The sequence below is a fragment of the Phoenix dactylifera genome, chromosome 16 (genome assembly GCF_051530095.1).
Source record: "Phoenix dactylifera cultivar Ajwa chromosome 16, Ajwa_hap1_PhDact_Kaust_v1.1, whole genome shotgun sequence".
NCBI classification, from domain to species: Eukaryota; Viridiplantae; Streptophyta; class Magnoliopsida; order Arecales; family Arecaceae; genus Phoenix; species Phoenix dactylifera.
The window spans coordinates 23,767,332-23,788,444 of NC_143205.1; the positions used below are offsets into that span (position 1 = coordinate 23,767,332).

At 37.9% G+C, this 21,113-nt stretch overlaps 4 protein-coding genes across 6 annotated transcripts; 1 reads left to right on the plus strand and 3 right to left on the minus strand.

Moving 5' to 3' along the window:
- Positions 1-579: 579 nt before the first annotated feature.
- LOC148699815 (Protein phosphatase 2C family protein) lies at positions 580-2,006 on the minus strand. Its single transcript, XM_088713012.2, has 3 exons — positions 1,661-2,006; positions 1,150-1,274; positions 580-999 (listed from the first exon to the last, which is right to left on the minus strand). The coding sequence occupies exons 1-3, from the start codon at positions 1,875-1,877 to the stop codon at positions 862-864; spliced, it is 480 nt and encodes a 159-aa protein (XP_088569138.2). The 5' UTR covers positions 1,878-2,006; the 3' UTR covers positions 580-861.
- Positions 2,007-2,441: 435 nt separating this feature from the next.
- On the minus strand, positions 2,442-3,472 carry LOC103724018 (putative protein phosphatase 2C-like protein 44). The gene is made up of 2 exons (XM_008815142.5): positions 3,440-3,472; positions 2,442-2,714 (listed from the first exon to the last, which is right to left on the minus strand). Exons 1-2 carry the CDS (start codon positions 3,470-3,472, stop codon positions 2,442-2,444), a joined length of 306 nt encoding a protein of 101 aa, XP_008813364.2.
- Positions 3,473-5,828: 2,356 nt separating this feature from the next.
- Positions 5,829-13,103, plus strand: LOC103721763 (endoribonuclease). Of its 2 annotated transcripts, none has more exons than XM_008812103.6 (12): positions 5,829-6,104; positions 6,185-6,256; positions 6,800-6,879; positions 7,357-7,582; positions 7,706-7,738; positions 8,284-8,366; positions 8,808-8,880; positions 9,484-9,817; positions 9,945-10,276; positions 10,911-11,236; positions 11,489-11,837; positions 12,397-13,103. In XM_008812103.6, the coding sequence occupies exons 1-12, from the start codon at positions 6,027-6,029 to the stop codon at positions 12,607-12,609; spliced, it is 2,199 nt and encodes a 732-aa protein (XP_008810325.2). In that variant the 5' UTR covers positions 5,829-6,026; the 3' UTR covers positions 12,610-13,103. The 2 variants fall into 2 exon arrangements, with proteins under 2 accessions (XP_008810325.2, XP_026666292.2); XM_026810491.4 differs by having other exon boundaries at positions 5,848-6,104; positions 9,930-10,276.
- A 1,615-nt stretch (positions 13,104-14,718) lies between these two features.
- LOC103721781 (large ribosomal subunit protein eL14z) lies at positions 14,719-19,507 on the minus strand. 2 transcript variants are annotated; one of them, XM_088712688.2, is made up of 6 exons: positions 19,352-19,507; positions 19,114-19,215; positions 15,381-15,510; positions 15,186-15,298; positions 15,041-15,098; positions 14,719-14,837 (listed from the first exon to the last, which is right to left on the minus strand). In XM_088712688.2, exons 1-5 carry the CDS (start codon positions 19,352-19,354, stop codon positions 15,042-15,044), a joined length of 405 nt encoding a protein of 134 aa, XP_088568814.1. In that variant the 5' UTR covers positions 19,355-19,507; the 3' UTR covers positions 14,719-14,837; position 15,041. The 2 variants fall into 2 exon arrangements, with proteins under 2 accessions (XP_088568814.1, XP_008810344.1); XM_008812122.6 differs by lacking the exon at positions 14,719-14,837 and having other exon boundaries at positions 14,854-15,098.
- Between the last annotated feature and the right edge of the window lie 1,606 nt (positions 19,508-21,113).

The window sequence follows — 21,113 nt, forward strand, 5'->3', positions numbered from 1 at the left end:
CATACAAAAGAATAAGGCCTGAACAAAGACAGTGACTTGAAAAGAGACCTGTAGCAAATGAGATAAGGTCAGCGCACCCTCAATTTCAAAGCAAAAGGTGTCTTCTGAATCGATTCAATGGCATTTGCAGCTAAATAGAAGAACTTCGATAACGAATTGGCACTGAATATTCTCTCTCTCTCTCTCAAAAAAAGGCACTGAATAGTCTTACTTTTCTGTACAAGCCTGCTGAATCCACTATCGCCATCCAGTGAGATAACATCTGAACTAGAGTTTACGGCAATAACTGGAAGGTGCAAGAGTCTGTAAATCAATTGAACAAGCTGGAAATGCACACTTTGACAGAAGCTACTAACTTAAATATTTAGAAGTGTTAATCAAGCTGTCTTTCGGTATGAAAAAAGCTTGGAAGACTGGGACATGCAATGGGGTGCCAAAACTAAATTGTATTAATTCAGATCTTCAAGAAATTTATTGCGATTGCTTAGTTACAATCCAAAATGGCCATTGCCGGACTTTCTGCAGAATTTTTCACCTCATAAGAATTATCCTACTTAATAATAGGCATCCATTTGATCAGAATAATTTATTTTTTGATAAGCAAAAGAAAGGTGCACTGCATGCATGCATACTTATCAAGGAACTGAAACACTTGGCATCCAAGATGTGCATAAATATCAAGATGTACACAAGCATACAACGTCAACATCTACTCATACTACATATTCTTCAATATCTAAATTTGTTCCTCTAAGAATCTCTCTCTGTCTCTCTCTCTCTGCCTTCTCCCGAGCACAAAATAGTTATGCATGATAGTATTTCATGTCATATGGGGAAAGTAAGAAGGGAAAGAATCATTTGTCAATGAAAGCGAATCACAATGCAGGAGATGGCGGATTTGCTCATTCTACAAAGTGCCTCCTCGGCCAAACATTCAGCTGCCATTTGAGCATTTTCAATGTGGCTTATCAAGTCCACAGCTTCCTGGTATCTCATCACCTGGAAAAGATACGCATTCATTCGTTTAGAAAATCAAGAAACTTCTTATTATCTCAAACTATCAATTGAAAATGTAAATGTGGTGAAGGAAAGAGCGAGGAAGATATTTGTATGTTTCCTAATACATTTTTCCTCCAGAAAGATCACTACCTCCCATACGCCATTGCTTGCAAGTATGATAAAGTCCATATCAGGTTCCACATTTTGTGCAGTGACAACAAGTTGCAAGTCCTTTGGAGGCTTATGGTCTCCACCACTTGCAGCACATAACATGTCTGTCCAGAAGACATTACATATTGCATTACGTGAAATTAAGCAGGAAATTAAGTCCTTAGCAACATCAAGAGATGGAAGTTTAATAATTTGATGAGATTCTCCAAAATGATGATGATGCTTGATATTTCAATGTTTAGTGATGCTTTTTTTTTCTTCATTTGTATCTTTAAATATAAAAAAAGGATCTCACTGTAAGGCTGACCGTTTATGTGCAAAAATGGCTACAAGAGATTCATAGGATAGTATTCAAATATGAACCAGAATCACTACTCTTAGCATCTCATGTGAAACTTAATAGTTGATGGCTAACAAATTAACAGCATATTATTAATATAAGTGGAGGTGTGGATTGGGGTCATGCAAATGTTAGTAGGAAGATATGTACCTGAGAATGACCATTGTCCCTTTATTGCTCTTCGATGATGTTTCCCACCTATTTGTGCGGCCACGCCATCCTTACACACTATAGCTTTGTATCCACCAAAAGATGCTGCCACAAATTGCCTTCTATTCATAACAAGCACAGTTGTGGATCCTCCAATCTCATTTTCTTTCTCTCCTTTATGAACCTTTGCCCTTGTAGAAATATAGGCCTTCCTCATCGTCTTTTTGGCTTTTCTTCGAATTTGATACTGCTAAAGAAGAGATATGTCAGGTAAACAAGAACAATGCTTCCCCCTAGAAAAAGTTAACAAGAAAGATTTCATAGTTAAATTCTAAGAACCTACTTCAATGCTGCAAAATAAGTATATACATCACAGCACTTTAACATGCATTTCTTGTAATCCTCATCCAATTAAATCACTTGCCACATGTATATATAATGGGATATTGCTAGCTTGAGATTTCTTTAAGGTTGAAGTAAAAAGAACAATAATGTAATGTTGCATCTGCAGCTGTAAAACCATAGGATGGCATTGAATGAACTGGTTTCCACTGCTTAAAAGCAATTGTGCTCATATTCATTCCAAAAAGGAAACAAAAAAAAAAACAAAAACAAATTTCATATATGAAGCATGCAGGCTGACCTGATGGGCGTTGAGGTAAGAATATCACAGGCTAGGTATGGATAATTAATTAACTGTAACTATATTCATAAATCACACAAATGCATGCTTATAAAAAAGTGAGAGAAAAAAGAAGAGAGAGAAGCTATGAATAATGAATCAGGGGTATTCTTTTACCTCATTAAGTTTCTTGTCAAAGAGATGTGACTGCAAATATTTTGTGATTCCGCATCCCATTTTCTGATCGAAGGCTCCAAATAACCACATCTCCGAACGTTCTATTTGCTCTCTTTGCGCAAGCACAGAACCTTCAGGGTTACCATCCCTTTCAATTACATGAAAACCATGCGAAATGCCCACCCAAGTTCCCCTTTTCTTTGCTTCCTTTTTGTCCTTAATTGCCTTTGTAGCAAATCTTCTCAATCTAATTGCCTGCAAACAGAACAAATTGCAAAAGGGCAATCAAACATCTGGAAAAATTATCAGATCTAGCTCTGTCCATTCATTAGGATTTAGGATCATGTTTTGGGATCAAAACAAGATTCACTGATTCATCAAGGGACTATGTGCAAATTTGCCTCATCATTGATGGAAACAGACACTAGATTCAATATATGAACACTACAAACAGACACTGATTCATCCGAGACATTCTAGTAGCATATCCTTGTGAGCAAGAAATAAGAAAATCATAATTATATAATACCATTTTAGTCAAACATCAGGCCTTCAATAATATGATCTATAAGATTATCACTTTTTCCTGGTTGTGATAAACTGATATACCACCAGATATCGGCTGATACAATTTCTTTTGATATGCCACTTGGTTTTTGACCCCTTATTTAATCACTTTGCATTATTGGGTCATAAATTTTATGCACTACTTAGAATCAATGCTTCCAACAATAACCGAAATTAAATCATGAACATTATAAAATTTCAACAACAACAACAAAAAAGATTTGCCTTTCATCTTGACCTCAGATAAACCAAGATATCCGAGTCTAGAAATCTAGATACGCATCCTCATTGTTTTTCCGGCTTTGTTTCCTCTATATATACACAACCTTACCTACCGAAAGTAAACTATATGAACTCTAAATAAATGTAAAATTTTTGACAAGAGAAGAACAAGGAAAGGGAAAAGAGAGTACCCTGAACTTTCGAAGAAGAACCTTTATAGCCATTCGAGTATCTCCAACAAGGACTGTGGTTTACGTCAATCAAAAGAAAGAAAGAAAGAAAGAAAGAAAGAAAAAGGGGGCTTGGCTGATGTATATCAGTATATAGGAGAAGGAAATTTGAAAGGTTCTTCAAGGGTATCCAATCCGTCTCTCCTCCCTTCTTATGTGCATGACGAAGTCCGCCAAGACCATAAGACCGAGCTTACCTCGTGAAAGCCGACATCTGGCCCAATCCCATCTGGATTCTTTAACGGAGACGGATACAGGGAGAGTGTTTCAAGGTGAGGACGATTCGACCAACGGCTCGAATTTGTCGTCTACAAGTAGGAGCTCTAAGATTGTGGACGGTCTAGATCGGCATTAGATTGAAGAAAATCTGATAATAACGACATATTAATGGTCGAGATTTAAGTTTATTCGAGAGAACTTAAAGCATTCCATCCATAGATTAATGACTATACTTAATTCATAAAATTAAAGAAACGGTCTTAGCATGGACGTCGGGACCGTTACGGTCAACTAGAGTTCAAAATGTGACAGGAGGGAAGGGAAACCAAAAAAAGAAAAAAAGAAAAAAAGAAAAAAAGAAAAGGAAGGCAGTGCCTTGTAACTTGTAAGCGGGGAAAATTAATCGTAGGTTGCTGTTATAACGAACTTACTTATAAGTCCCTGTCTCGGAAGCTTTTCACTTACGATTCTGCGGATGAAAACTATTTACTGGTTTCCTATATGGATAATTAATTACTTTGAGATTCCTAGTTAGAAGCCTAGGATAATATTGGTAGATCCTTATTTTTACAAAAAAAAAATCACTTAAAATTCCATGGACAGGAGCTTCACTTGATATCAGCTACTTTTGCGGGTAACGTCTAAGAAAATTATTTATCTAGGTCCCTAGTTTAACTGTAAATTACTTATAAGTTGGTATCGAGCTGCTATTAAAGCTACAAACAAGTTGGGTCAAATTGGGTATGTTTGGTCTGGACCAAACCTAACTCATATTTTAATCATTATATTAAACTAGGACCTAGCACGTAGCTAATTAGGTTAGGTCCGCTCCATGAAAATGATTTTAGATCGAGTGAACAAATTTGCGTCGTACTTGGCCGAGGCCTGATTCGAAATGTTTGGGTTTGAGTGAGAACTCGATGGAGCCAAGTTTGCAGAGAAAAGTCTTTTCATAATGGATGATCCTCGGAACCATAATCTGTTGATATACGGCATAAATCCAGTAAGTCAAGTATCCAGTTATTCTTTTGTAGCTAAAAAATAATATCTGATAAGTAAATATAAAATTACTAAAAAATTATTTTTTTAAAAAAAATAACTTAAACTTGAATTTTTATTTATTAATTTTTAATTTCATCTAAGCAGCCGATCATTCTAATTTTACAAACTACAATTTTTAATATATATACACACACATACACTTTGAAGGAATTGTAAATAAGACTTCGCCGAAACAAAAATTGAAATATAAATGTGTAAATATAATTAAGTGGAAACTGACAAGAGTAGATGTAGTTATTGAGATGCAAAAATGGATTAGTTTAAATAAGAGTTCATTCGATGAATTGAAAAATATATAAAGTGAAAGAGAATAAAATTTCTATGATTCAGATTTTTTGAGTTGAATAAAATCGGGTCGAGCCTTTTTTTTTTTACATAAATTAGATACATATGATATACAATTGGGTTAGGTCAGCTTGAAATGCAAGATGTAAACTTGACCTGAAGTTTAGATCAGATCTAAATTTTTTTAATCTAACCTATCCCATGGGTCTTCAATTATAACTTTTGGGTCAGATCTAATCTGGCTGGGATGTGGTCAATTGACTAGACCTATTCTACATATCTAAGAGTTATAGATTGGTTGCTGTATTTTCATATGGTTTGGATTAAATAGTCCCATATTTTTTTTAAAAAAATGGTTTTATAATTCCCTATCTTCTTTTGGAAGTGATATGGCCATCTCTCTCTCTCACGCTTGCTCATCAAGCTTTGATATGTTTGCCGAGCAATTTTGGTATATATAACTCAAGACAATTCCACAAAATACTTCAGAATGCTAGGGGCAACTCTCTATCTTCAACCTACAAAGTACTACCGAATTGACTGACTACAAAAGCGGCCACCTAATTCGCAGCCCCATTAACTTCACAGAAACATGTTTGGCCCGAAAAGCCCTTTCATCCCTCATTATTGTTTAGATATTTTGAAGCAAAAATTAGATGCAACCATTATTCTTTGGGCCCTCCGGATCCAATTAATGACCGTTGCCAAGTCCGGGCCCATTTATTTTACATGTCTGATCTAGATCCACAAAGAATAGGCTCGATCCCAGCGATAATCCGTTTTTCATCCGGAATACTTGGAACCCTCCACCGATATCAGCTTGCTTGAATATAACGCGCATAAAATTTCTATAGGTAGGGGAAAAAAGTGTACGGAAGATGTAATTGGGGTCGCAAAAACCCTAGGGTTTTGGGTGGAAGACGAAAGAGGAAGAAGAAGAGGGATACGGAGAGAAACGGCCGATTCATCTGGGGGGGAAGAGATGAAGGTGGTTGCGTTGGTGAGCGGCGGCAAGGACAGCTGCTACGCGATGATGCGATGCATCGATCACGGCCACGAGGTCATCTCTCAATCCCCGATCCCCCTTTTGGTTCGATCCTTATTCGTTCCATGAACTCCATTGCATTTTATCTTTCGCAGATCGTTGCGTTGGCCAACTTGCTTCCGTTTGATGATTCTGTGGACGAGCTCGACAGCTACATGTATCAAACCGTAAGTTTTCTCTGTCTTGTCTTCGATAATCCGAGGAGACGTCGCTGACAATGCTTTCTCGTTCTCACGATTCTTGATTGTCAACTTTTCTTTTGATCCTTAGTTCTGGAACAGTGCCCCAGTCGGGAGGGTTCATCTGGGGCGAGGGTGCATCAGTGCCCCAGTCTCTTTGTCATCTTCTCTTTTCTGATTTTGTTGGCTGTACCCACGCCCGGCGCGTGTAAGTTGCCGTTGCACCAAAAAAAAAAAAAAAAAAAAGCTTGTTGGTGATGTCTTCTCCTGTATCAATTCTAGTTGTCTCCTCCACATCCATCATCCGCCCCCGCCGCGCGCGCGGAAAAGAACACCCGCCCCTTTCACCTCGACCCTCCTGAAAACTATGCATCTTAATTGAAAAAAATCACATCATGTATTTGATCTACTGTTATTCTATAAAGAAATCCATAAACTTTTTTTTTCGCTGTTATTAATTTATGTACATGTTTGAAAGTATGAGTGATGAATTTGTTATAAATTTTGGCTTTTTTTTATAAATAAAATTAGGTTGGGCACCAAATTGTAATTAGCTATGCAGAATGTATGGGACTGCCATTGTTTCGGAGGCGGATACGAGGATCCTCAAGGTATGCTACCTCAATAGAAAACCTAATGATTTAAATTTTACTTTTAAAAAATTCTGTTTTTTCCCTTCACTTTCTTGTTTTTTATATAATAATTTCTAATAATGGTAATCAATTTTTCATCTTTGTTTTGGTTTGCTAATGAAAATAATGGTCATTTACAATTCTACTGTAAAGCACGATGATGCCTTATTTTTGAGATGCTTCTCTTCTCAATCCAAAATAAATGAACTTGTTTGGGGACTGTAGAATCTTTTTTTCATAAGTTATGCTATGATTATTTATGATGTTTTGAGAATACACTAAAAGATGCTTTATGTTTCTCTTCTGTTACATTTTTCTCAAAAATGGTTTTTCCCGAAAAGGGCTTTCTTTATTTATCCTTATAAGCTCGATCTTCTATACTGTCTCTTGCAGTAGATTTTTTCCACCCTCTTCATTTTATTCTTCAGATGCTTGATGTTATTATTTTGTGCGTAGGCATCAACATCTTAGTTATGCGGTGACTGAAGGAGACGAAGTAGAAGATATGTTTATTCTGTTAAATGAAGTTAAACAACGAATTCCCTCTATCACAGCAGTCTCTTCGGGTGCCATTGCATCTGATTATCAGAGGCTACGGGTGGAGAGTGTTTGTTCGAGGTTAGGCCTTGTTTCTCTGGCTTATTTATGGAAACAAGATCAAACTTTCCTCCTTGAAGAAATGGTAATCTGGAGTTCATTTGTTGTTTCGTTTAACATATGCTTATTTTACTGACAAATTGTTAATGGCCACTTATTTTGACATTGCTTTGATGCTAATGGTTTCCATGATGTTGGTTCTTATCAGATAAGGAGGGGAATATTGGCTATCACTATTAAGGTAAAAAGCCATCACTATATAACATTTACTTATCCATATCCGGAAATTTAATTTGCTTGATTTTCCAAACTAGAACTTATGCTCGGTGGACTTGTATTTTTCGTAATTAAATTATTGTGATTATTTCTGCAATCCCCCCCCCCCCCCCCCCCCAAACTCATCTGCATGTTTTCCAATCACAATGTGTGGGCAGTCCTGATTGCCGGGACAGATCGTCTGTATAAGTTTCTTGATTTGACTATTGTCATCATCTTGCCTTTTTTTATTAAAAGTATATTTACTGAAATATCAAATTGTTGGAAATTCCATGCTTTCGAGTTCCTTGCTAAGATGTCTTTTGTTGGAGCTAATAGGCCATGCTACTGGCTTGAGATTTGAGCTCCAGAAGGACAGGTTTTCTTTGGTCATCTTATGTCAGGAATTTTTGGCAATGCTTAGATATTGAATTCCCTGAAATACACTGGAAAAGATTTAGCAGTCCTTTAGGACATAGTTTATTGTGGAGAAGTGAAGTTAGCTATAGCTAATTCACTTGAACATTACAGGTTGCAGCTATGGGTTTGAACCCTGCAAAGCATTTGGGCCAAGAACTTGCAGATCTGCAATCACATCTGCTTCAAATGAAAGAGTATGTAAGGGTACATCAACTTTGACCGATTTTCATTTGTTTTATTATTTACCATTGCCCGCTGACATGTTTATTGAGCTGCAAGGACTATTATATATGAGTGATGGACAACAATTTAAGTTATAATTCTGGTCCATCCTGGTGCAGCAAAACACCAAATCATACTTAGAAAATATGCTACCAGATCCAATTTAGGAGTAAGTTGCAGAGAAATACACAAAAAATGGGTTTTGATGCAAGTTACAGCTGACTTTTATGTGTTAGATATCCTTTCCTTGAAAAAGGTAGCGGAATTGATCCTGGGTTCTATGACATATAATATTCTGCCATATACAGTATGTAAAGTGAACCTGTAGTCTTGATCAGCCTTCTTATGGCAGAAATGGGCTTGCTAAATGTTTGCACAATGATGATTTGGTTCTATCTCTTACTTTTGTGTAGGCTTTATGGAATAAACGTCTGTGGTGAAGGAGGAGAATATGAAACGCTAACTCTTGACTGCCCTCTGTTTAGAGTAAGTCTCTATCTCCGGCTCCTGTTTAATGGGATTCGATGTGATGTATTCATTAAGCTTGCTATGGCTGGGGGTACTGTTTTAGCTGTTTAGATTTTGCATTTGAATATCATGTGGTTATGCAAGCCATATATTCTTTATCTAATGTTCATTTGAGATGCATGAGATGAATAATGAGGAAACGACAAAGCAGGGCTGCATTTGCAAAAGCTTGCATTGCTGAAGCTGAATCCCTTTAATATGAGTGGATGATGCTGGAAAAGCTTGTGGAATCAACTCCCAACAGAAGGAGTTTACTGAATAATATATTCCTGAAAATTGCAAAACAAAGAAGCTAGATATGATTTATCCTTAGTGCTTTCAACTGTCTTGTTTAATATTTACAGTAGATGTCATAATATTTCTTTGGCAGATTGTTGAGCAAGTCTAACTTGTATAAACTTGCAGACTGCCAGGATTATGCTTGGCAAGTTTCAAGTCTTACTGCACTCAGACTTACCTTTATTGCTTTTCAACTGTCTTGTTCGATATTTAGAGTAGTTGTCATAATATATCTTGGATTCCTCAGATTGTTGAGTAGGTCTAACATGTACAAACTTGCAGAACGCCAGGATTATGCTCGACAAGTTTCAAGTCATACTGCATTCAGCCGATTCCATTGCACCAGTTGGCATCCTTCATCCCTTGGTGTTCCATCTTCACCACAAAAAAGTGGATTCGTCTATCAGCAGTTGTAGCAATAGTTGTTCAGAGAAAATGAGTTATATATGTGAAGTGCAAGGAGATTCTGTGCCGAATTATATGGTCAAGTGTCAATCCATGGATTTGGCATCTGACATGTGTACTACTAAGAAGGTGAACTTGTGTATCTCAGCAACCAGAAGGGACATGTTTTCCATTGGTTGTTGGATTCAAAATCCTTCTACAACACCAGAAGGTAAGCATACATTTCCCTGTTGAAAGTTGGTTTTCCTCTTGTGAATCTTAATTATCTTTGCTTAGGTGAGTGCTTTTTTAAACTTTGCTATTTGAGTATTCCAATGTTCTAGAATTTGAACTCGCAGACCTGAAGGAAGATCTGATAGCGATTCTGAAGAGAATTGAATCAAAACTCAGTGAACATGGTTTTGATTGGGTGAATGTTCTGTACATTCACCTCTATATTTCCAATATGAAGGAATTTGCACTCGCCAATGAAGTGTATGTGAGGTTTATTACAGAAAAGAAGTGCTACTTGGGTGTTCCATCGCGCAGTACCATTGAACTGCCTCTGCTCCAGGTTGGCCTAGGTAATGCTTATATTGAAGTGTTAGTAGCAAAGGACCAGAGCAAAAGAGTTCTGCATGTACAAAGCATTTCATGCTGGGCGCCTAGTTGCATTGGGCCATATAGCCAGGTAAGATCCTTATAAATAGTTCACCTTGATGTTCATTTTTAGATATACATATTGAACTTTTTTTGGTCATATAATTGTGAATGTATGCAAAGCGTTGTTGATACAACTTGATTACTTTTATAAGATGGTCAGCTTCATAGTGTCCCCTTTTTCCAATTAATCCTTAATTTATATAAAAGTAGCTTAATTTCAACTTTTTTCCAGTTCAAAAAATAACCTTTGCCATATTAATCTGTTAAAGATTTAAATATTCCCTAATAAACCTAATTAGATTTCTCTTGAGAAAAGCTTAAAACATGCTAGATTATGTAAAGAAAGGATTTTAACATTGCCGAACTTTGAGAACTAAAAAATTAGTGACAATTCATAGGAACAGGCCTACTCATGCTAAGGTCCAATTTGGTGAGAGAAAATCAAATTTAGCAGGAAGGAAGAACTCAAAAACTTCTAAAAGTGATATTTAGTATACTAGATTCTAAGAACCTCAAATGGAGGAAGAATAGAGATGTACATGCATTATAGCTAGTTCTTAGAAAATGAACAGTGCATTGGCATGAGTTCTAAAATCTATGTTTTTGGAAAAAGGGTGGTGAAAGCCCACCTACTCCTAAAATGTTTAATCCTTTCTATGTAGGCAACCTTGCATAAAGAAGTTCTCTACTTGGCTGGGCAGTTGGGGCTGGACCCCCCCACAATGATGCTATGCTCTGGAGGTCCAGCTGCTGAACTAGAACAGGCATTACTAAACAGCGAGGCAGTGGCCAACTGCTTCAATAGCTCCATTGCTTCTGCAATTCTTTTTGTCATTTACTGTTCTGCATCTCTCACGTCAAGTCAGAGGACTGAAGTTCAGCACAAAATGGAATTTTTCATTGGACAAAGGGTCTCTGGTTTGCAGCACAAGAGAAGAGTTTCTGATCCTATTTTCCTATATATTCTTGCAACTGACCTTCCCAAAGGGTATGTATTCTTATCATATTTGGTTCTACTGCTCAAGTGGCACAAATTTTACTTTCGATTTAGCATTTCCAAGCTTTATCATGTATATTGTGATGTGTAAAAATGTCTAATGGTTAATATCATGTCTTCAATTTACCTGCTCGTTTTGGTTTCCTGTGCTCAGAACAAGAATGTGAAGAATTTTGTGCTGCATTCTACCTTAATATTATATGTGTCCTGAACAAAAACATTTTAAAAACTTTATTCTTGCAGAGCACTCGTGGAGGTAAAACCTGTCCTTCACATACCAGGGAATGGGTATGAAATTGAAACTGGCATTGCACAACCACCTAGACAAGAAATAGCAAACAAATGGAGATTTGAGTACTCAGAATGGCATGATTCTTGTTGCCAGATTCATACCATCAGTGGAAAGATTTGCTCGGCGGTAGTGTCTGTTACTAATGATGTGGCAGCCAAGGTCTGCTCCAAAAGTGATGAGAAACTTGGAAACTTTTGGCACCACAACACTGAAAAGCACGTGAAAGAAATTGCAATGTTTTCTGTTTTCCTTCTTGATAAGATCCTTTTGGAGAATGAATTCCTTTGGGGAGACCTGACGGTGAGTTTCTTACTTCTGATCTTTGATAATTTTTTTTGGTAGCAAAAGTAAGTTGATTTGTTAAAAGCCTATATTTGTTCTTCAAAAGCAGCACACACACTTAATCATATGTACGTGCCTGTAAAGAATCTGCCAAAGATGCTTCAGAAATATTTCCATGTACTAATAATTTCAAAAAGCCAACAGCCTTTGTTCTCGAATACCTAATAATTTATTGAGAAACAATTTGGTTCTACATTGTGTAAGTAATAATATCAAATGTCTACCAACTAGAAAGTATTTCAAGGTTGCCCGATTATGATTTCAATTATTAGAATGTTAGTTCTCTGTACAGTTTTGTGCTTGGCCCCACGAGTGTGGAATCAATCCGCATACCTGCATGTGTAAATGATGCAAACGTGCTTGCATGTCATCATCTATATGTTTCCATGAATGTTTGCATACAAAAATTTGCAGTCTAAGACTATTATTCCCACAAAGCAACTTGCTTGCTTACCTTGTAGCCGCAAATGTCTTTAATTTGCTTCTCCTTATTCATATGCATGTATTAAATGTGCAGAACTTGAGGTTCTATTACGCAACAAATATTCCCATTGCTACTGAAGTTTTGGCTGACATATTTTCTGGGGTTTTCACTGAATTTGCGGAGGTCAATAAATGCATTGATATCGGTAAGGAGCCAATTTTTAACCTTGTTCCAGTTATAGGCTCTGGCAGATCAGCATGTACGGACAACATAATTTCTTGTGAGCTATTCGCATTGAAGCAGTGAGTTTTTTTTTTCTTACTGTGAGAAACAGGAGATTTGCGAATCAGAGGAATGCCACAACTAATTATTTGATCACGGCATTCCTTGCTTTAACATTATTATGATTAGATTTTTCTGAGGACTCTGGAACCATTCTTTTCCGTGATTGCTCGAGGATTGCTATGACATACTCTCAGAATCTGGAGGCATCCTTGTTGATTACACTCGAACATCAATTTCTGTCGTACCATAAAGCAAACAGAAAGAACCCCATTCCAAGCTCGATAGTTTCAGAGTGTTGATACATCTGTTGGAATCTCCAAAGGCCCCTGTTGCTGCATGGATTAAATGGGCATATGGAAACGCTTTCATCATCTTTCAGTTTATCCTTACGAAAATGAGGTTCAAGGGGATTTTTAAAAGCAAAAGTTGGACATTTGACAGTGTTATAACTTCCATCAAAGATGTCTATTACATGTATAACTTGGTATCGTGAATTTAGCTAGATAATTGTTTCATATTGTGGTTTGTTCCGGGTTTCTGCTGAGAAGGAACCACAGTAGTCGTGAAGTTGCTGCGCAGCGTTGAACAGCAATGTGCAAGCTCTGTCCTGCCGCGTGCAAAATATAGGGTCGTTTTATCCATATGATGAATGCCAACCCTAGCTTAGCGAATTGTACAAGCATTGTGGCTTGTGCTGCAGGAGCGCGGATTCATCAAGGAATCACGCAACCGTACAACAAGGGAAGGGGTAGCTATTCTTTTATTTTGGAATACATTAGTCATTAGTGCCCCCAAAACTTGTACAGCACTACCTGATCTCCAGGATTTTATTGCAGTGCTTCCGATAATATATAAAGAGGACGATCCAATCCGATAGGGTGAGGTACAAGAGGGCGGCAGTGCTATCCCATTTTCCGCTGCAATTAGTAGGGCCACAAATATGTTGGTATAAAAAGTAATAGGCAAGCTCTAATGCACATGCACAATACACAGTGTCGATTCAGACACTTCAACCCATCCCATTTGCAGTGACGACCGAGCTAGTTCTATTGATACCATAGCATATTCCATATAAAAGCAGCCAGATCCAGGGAACTGATTTCAGGGACAAAGTTTTGTACACTAACGAAAATTATGACAAGAAGAAGACAATGCAGGCTAGGTTTTCACGCTTAGGAGCACCCAGGAAGAAAACCGGAGGATTCTCTCCAAGCACTGATTTTGCCCCAGGCTGTTAGGTCTCGCGGTAGGACGAGTAGCTCCTTGCAAGGAGACAACCGACGGAAACTTACAAATGGAAGTTTCAGGAGGCAGGCGCAAGACGGCGGACGATGATTTTTTTACCTAACCATCCTGACTGGATAGAACCGAACCAAACCAACCGTTTCAGGAGGCATAGAGAGCAAGCAAGCACAAGATGGTTTCAGGAGGCATAGAGAGCAAGCAAGCACAAGATGGTTTCAGGAGGCATAGAGAGCAAGCAAGCACAAGATGGTTTCAGGAGGCATAGAGAGAAAGCAGGCACAAGATGGCAGACGAAACGAACGATGATTTGTTTAACCGAACCATCCTGACTGGATGAAACCAAACCAACCGCCTCTCTGTTTCCCTACGCTTGGTTCTACCATCAGTAGAATCCTGCAACCGGACTTTTTCTGTTTCCATGGTTCTACCATCGGTAGAATCCTGTAGCCGGACTGTGTTTCCACGCTGACCAGAGAATAGACCATAATGCAGCGGGCCGAGAAAGGTCGGAGCGCGATGTGCTTTGGGCCCAAACCCGATACCACCAAATGGTTTCAGGGCCCCGTCTCATGGGAAGATTGATGTTTAAGCCAGAGACCCGCCGTGCCTGGTGCTGACGTGGGACGCCGGCCGACAGCCTTCCCCAAGTCATATGACCTCTTAATAACGAAGGACCTTTTCATCATCAGATACCAGATTGAGGCCCCATTGCATACATTACTCATTTTGAGCGTACGTTTCCAACTAAAATTAGGCCTCTATTTGCATCGTACCATTTTACGCAAAACTCCAGACCTCTGAATCCCACACAGACGAGCAATTCTCATTAGCTTAAGGGGCCAAGCTAAGCAACACCGTGAACCCCGCATTCAAAGGAGATTCATCAGAACAAAAGGGCAATCTGCACCTTCCTGTCCATCGTATTAGCTCTTACAATACTCCGTTTAGATTGACGGTTCAAAAGCATGGAAATTCGTCAAATTGAAAACAGAATAATTAGCTACCTGCAACATTCAGCGATGAAAGAACAAACTTGGCATTAAAACAAAAACATAAAAAAAAAATGTAAATATCTAGGCAAAATCTCCGATAAGATCTCTACTAAAAGATCCCCCAAGTTCTGGCTTTTGAACAAGAACTAAAAGTAAGATCGAACAGGGATGCATCACAAGCGATGTAAAAAAACCAGCGAACCATGCCATCAGACCTCAGGATGCATTCTGCTTCTTCAGTTTTGCGAACTCCTGCTGGATAGCACCACCTCTCTGAAAAAGTGAAGATTGGAGCATTAGGAAAACGGGAATCAAATGATATGATTTGAGGAGAAAGGATAAAACAAACGAAAATCCAACCTTGATCCTTGCCAACATGACCTTGAACCTGTCAAAATCATTCAAGGCGGCTCTTCTCTTCTGAACAATCAATTTCCTTCCCCATGAACTATTCTCCCATTTGTTCTTCACATCTGCCATTAAATAATCTATTGGATGAACCAAAGAAAGAGGATGTCTCCTTTGGAGGTTACAGAAAGAGAGTTTGAATCATACCTGCAGCTTCCATGGCAGCAATTAGAGACTTCTTCTTAGGAAGTCTAGGAATGTCGATCTTAATATCAGTCAAGGAAAGCCTCTTAAAATTCATTTGCCCTCGCACCATATCAGGGGCATCGACCAGAGCCTGATAAAAGTTTTCAAATGACAACCACAAACAACACCCATCAAAAAATTATGATCTCTTGTCTAGAACTCTGAAGGAAGGTCATCAGATATTGGGGAAGAATTGTTCAAGTCCAGGTAGACATGTTACTAAATTTTTTTTTTTTTTTTACCTCAAGTATATAAAAAGAAAATGAAAGATTTATTCCCCAACCACCAATCCATTATTTCCAAATACGAAAAGAATTTCTGTAATTATCAACATTTCAGACTAGACGAGATATCTAAAGTCGGAGAATATATAAATACAAAACTTACCCAATTTATAACAGTACATAGGAAAAGTCAGTCAATAGAAATTAAAAATGGAAATAGAACAACAAAATCATAATCATGTTGCAGTACAGCAGTGGGATACCAAAGAAGACATTTAAGGAAGTTGGACTACTAGTTACACTTTACATTATCCACCGTTCTGAGATATGAGGTTTAAATTCTTTCAAATTACAACTCAAAAAAGACTTTTAAATTTGTCAATATCAATAGAAGATATGGTATAACGTAAAATGACTAATGCCACTTCTAGAATTGGAATATGCATTTCGTGTGGAAGGTACATGGTCTACAATTCATGTAGTTGTAACTAGTTCTTTCCTTTTACAATGCATCATCAATAGTTACGAAAATTCTGTTAAAAACAAAGGATACAAAGGAACCTTCACCAATATTTGCTGGCAAGTCAACCTTCCTGTAATGTAATCAATTTCTGAACACACTGTTCTTCTATGGTCTTTCCTGATAAGTTCCATTTGTCTTAATTAAAAAGAGAAAAGAAAAGAAAGATAATATCCAATTTGGTGTCTGCTCCATGCTTTTCAAAGTAAACCTTCAATGCAGCAGAGGAAAAACTCATTCATATTCAAGAGTAAAGCACAGGCAGATTAAAAATGTATTTCAAATAGCAAGCAGCTGGTTCAAATATAGGTAGAATAAAGGTGTGACATCAAATTTGCCTCTATTTATCTACTTCAGGGAAAAACATTAACATAGAAGCTGATTATATCATTAGAATGTCAATCCATTTTGACAAAGTTAAAAAGCAACAGGATCAGAATTCAGAGGTCATGAAGATGCACAGAGTTGGCCAATGCAAACCGAGTAGATAAGAAAGACCATCTGCATACAAAGTATGCATCTGATCATGCAATAGTTTCCAATTGCATCTGATCATGAAGATGCACAGAGTTGGCCATTGCATTCAGAGTAGACAAGAAAGATCATCCGCATACAAAGTATAAATCTGATCCTGCAATGATTTCCAATTGCATCAGATGATATAAAATACCAAAATTAACTTAGATTATTGTTCCAATCCAGAAAAAAATTATTTTTAGTTTACTGAAGAAGAACACTCATACTTCAATTAGCTGTCGACAAGGCCCGCCAAACCGACTGTACCGACATACCCGTGGACCCCAATTCGGTACCGGTTGGAACCGGTACCAAACCAGCCAACAAAGCAGACGCGCGCACAAACGCGACGCGTGGACGCGAAAAAAAAATGCATCCACCCACGGACGTGTTGCCACAGAGTAGCATTAATTAGCCCATGCGGGCTGCCAGCCCGCGTCAGCACGCTACCCTGCTCAGGGAATCGAACACGGGCGCGATTCCCCGCTGGGTAACCGGCCACGGCCGCAGTTCCTGCATGGGGAATCGCACGCAAGCGCGAGCTAGGTGCACGATTTCTTGCTTGTGCGTCTGCGCGCGGACGCGTTAAATTCCACAGAGTGTTATTAAATGGCCCACGCGGGAGCGCAGGAAGCTGTGCTTGGGCCGGTGCGAACCGACCTAATTCGCACCGGTACGTAACAGAAAATGGCCAATTCCGGCTCCTATAGGGTCGGAATCGTTTTTCACAGCCGAACCGTACCGGTTGGGGCCGGCATCAGTACGCGCTGAATCGGACGGTTCAGCAGAACTTATTAATAAAGCCAAAAATGAGTAATGTAGGATTGCAAGAACCTGAATTTTATAATACTAAAAAAATAAATTAGTTGATATTTCATCTTTAATCCTTGTCACAAGAAAAAAAAGTCTAAAATGGTCATGTTTAATAATCCAACCTAAATTACTATTCATAAGTTCTATTACTAAGAAATATTTTCCTGCAGTTTTTCACATCAAAGTAAAGATGATTCCATTGAGTTGGTATAGCTTACAAACACTACAAACGTATCTCAACCTAAATAGTTATTTCATGTCTATTTATCTAGAATGCACTGAAAAAACCTAAAGAGGACAAAAAAAGAAGAAGAAGAAAACAATGTTAACATCATTTTTATTTTTTTATTTTCAAAAAACAGAAAAAATAGATATTCTATTTTCTGTTTTTCCTATTTTATATAAATTAAAACATCTTTGGTATAATGAATTACTTTTAAAAATCAATATGGAGATGGTGGCAGTTGCTGTGAAAGCGACGGAGGTGGCAGTTTTGTTGGTGGCAAATCTAGTGGCGGTATAGCAAAGGTTTCGACAATAGCAAAGGTGATATGAGGGAGGTGATGACAATAGTTGTGCTGTTGGCGACCATAGCGGTGGTGGTGAGAGCACCAACAATATAACAAAGGGAGCGATGATAGAAGCGATGAAGTAGTAGAGATGGCGATGGCTATGACTGTGGTGGTAACAATGATTGTGGTGAAAGCACTAGCAATGTAGTGAAGGTGACGACAATGGAAACAACAGCGACAATGATGGCGGCGGCCATAGTGGTGTCAGAGACAACGATGATGGTGGTGGAGGCCGTAGCGGTAAAAGATATGAATTTTCTGTTTTTGAAAATATTTGAAAGCAAGACTTCTTTCAATTTTTTTAGAAATAATTAAAATTACTTTAAAATACGAAATAAAAATAATAGTACCAAACATGTTTTTTATCTCAGTTTCTACAATTTTGTTTTTGAAAATAGAAAAGAAAAATTAAAAGAAACAGACACTAAATTTCAATATTGTGAGTCAACTCCGTATCCCGACCTATGCATTCCAGATTTCCAATTCGCTTGTCAAGTGTATACCAATGTTTGTTATCCATATTCAAGCTAGATGCAAACAAGGTGCCAAAAAATCACAAAAATTTTGGATCCAACCAACTGAATGAAGTCCCGTCCAAAAATGATTTTCCATTGCCAATAGATAGTAAGAATATTCAGCCAATTTCTATGGAGACAGGAACAGAAAAACGGAAATGAAACAAGTTGAGATAGCATATTGCGGAACCATCTCTTCTACAAGAGATTGGAGTGTATTTCTAAACAAGAATAACAATTGGAGCAAAATGATCCACTCAAAAATAATAAAAAATAATTAAGAGATCCTCCTACTGAGCTAATAAGCCCCAGTTTTCGTCCAAGCCCACGGAAATAAACACACCATGCATCGCCGGAGTGGTAATGAAACTATAGACAAACAAAGAGTGTTCCGGAAAAACTAAAGAAGGCTCAAAACTTTAGGCTTTTGCTTCTCAAACCCAAAGAAAATACAAAATAGAAATTTTCTCATCTTCATAAAAATAGAAACCTTCTTTCAAAGAAAATGGATTGAGAAACAGATCAAATACATACTCGGTTCTGGTCGACAACGTCGACGATGACGACGAGCCTCCCGTAATCCTTCCCGTAGTTCACGAGGGCAACCCTCCCGATCTCCACGTATCGCTTGAACGGCTATCAGATCCCAAAAAAAAACAAGATAAACGAATCAAATAAAAGCCCTACCCAAGTAAAGACACAACAAGAAATGAAATCAACAACTAGACGAAGGAGTCAATGAATCGAAGAGGGAAAGGATCAATTCTATCACCATGGCTGAGAACGGCGGCGAGAGGGCGTAAGAGAGAGGGAGAGGGGAGCTAGGGTTAGGTTAGGGTATCTCTCGTGGTAAAGCCCTGGCCTCGGGTCGCCGCGAGGGGTTTTATTGCTCTTCGCTGACCGTCGGGTCTAACTTCTGAGGCACGCTATTTGATGCTGCAAGCCTGCAACACGTGTTAAAAATGCCTCGTTTCACTCAGAAACAACAAATTACCACCAGGGAGAGAGATCAAGATCTACTGATCGGGACCGTCCATTGAACATCATGAAGCATTTGTCTGCTTATTCTGCTTTGTAATTTTTTTTTTTTTGCGTATCAAACAAGTTCTAAAATTATTGATATTAAAATAATTTTAATATACATATATTGATACTTGGATGTATGATGGATTAAAAAATAATTTTTGTATTTAGTTATTAAAAAAAACACATTCTAGAATAACTTATGTTTGATTGCGTATTTATTTTTTAAAAAAAATATATAAACTATCTATCATATTTTTAATAAAAAAAAATATCTTACTCCATTCTACCTAAATACTTAGAGATATTTTTGAAAGAAAATTATCCCAATATCCAGCGAATGGGTATTGGATTTTACCGGATTTTTCTTCTAATAAAATGTGAAAGCCTATCTTTTTTAAAATCCCCAACCAAATATGAAATATCTCACTATTTTCTCATTGGCCCCACATTTTTTCTCCTTTTTCTGCAAACCAAACAAGTCCTTCGTGGAATGGTATTCTTTGGATGGATGATTCTCCCCTCTCAGAAAAATTGGACATCATGGTATATGGCATGGAACTCTTCTGCTCAAAGCCCGCACGCTAGCTTATCATTCGGACTCTGGGGTCTCCCTGCCGCGGCTGGACGGCGTCTCTCCCACAATCTCGCCCTCTTGGGATTGGCGGATCCCCCAAAGATTTAATTTCGATATTGTTATGAGATCGCAGCGACCGGATACTTGTTGCATGGTCACTGCTGATCCATGCGACCTCTATTCCAGTAGCAGAGCTCCGGGCTGCTGACTGCTGTTGAGGGGTTGAGGAAAGCCCATTTCATGCTACAAGCCACGGCAATTTGGATTGAAGGGGGCTTTGCATCACTGCTTTCATGGACCGCACCCTTCTCATTGAGAAATTAAAAAGCTCACATCACACCCAGCTAGTCACCAGACCTCCAGGAGGCGAACCAAGCCAACGACTATCTTGTCAACCCGGTTGCCAACTCTTCAGCCTGCCAGATGTTTGGACTGGAATCTTGCCACCTGATTCGCTTTATATGTAAATGCTGGTGCCTGGGGAATCTAGTACAATTCGATATAAAGTGGCTCTTGTCCCAGAACTACCAACAAAAAAGGAAAAAAAAAACATGATAATATATATATATATATATGATATAATGAAAATTAAAATTTTCACATATATATCCTTCAAATACAGTTTTATTACATATTTACTTTCTAAACACCATTATTTACCTCTCAAAGCATCCTCTATTAACAGTGATGCTCCTCCTCCTGCCACAATTTTGATTGGTAGGGTTAATGAATTACTATCTTAAATATGAAATGATACTAGTACCCCTTTCATTAATATCACTAGAAAAATTTAGCATACAGTTTATACTACAAAGAGTTATGTTTTGCTAAATATTCAAAGATATTAATGCAAAGAGTAATAAAGTTTATTTTATACTTAAAAATAGTTATTTATTTATATTTTCAGCCAAAATGTAAATCAAAAGGAGCAATG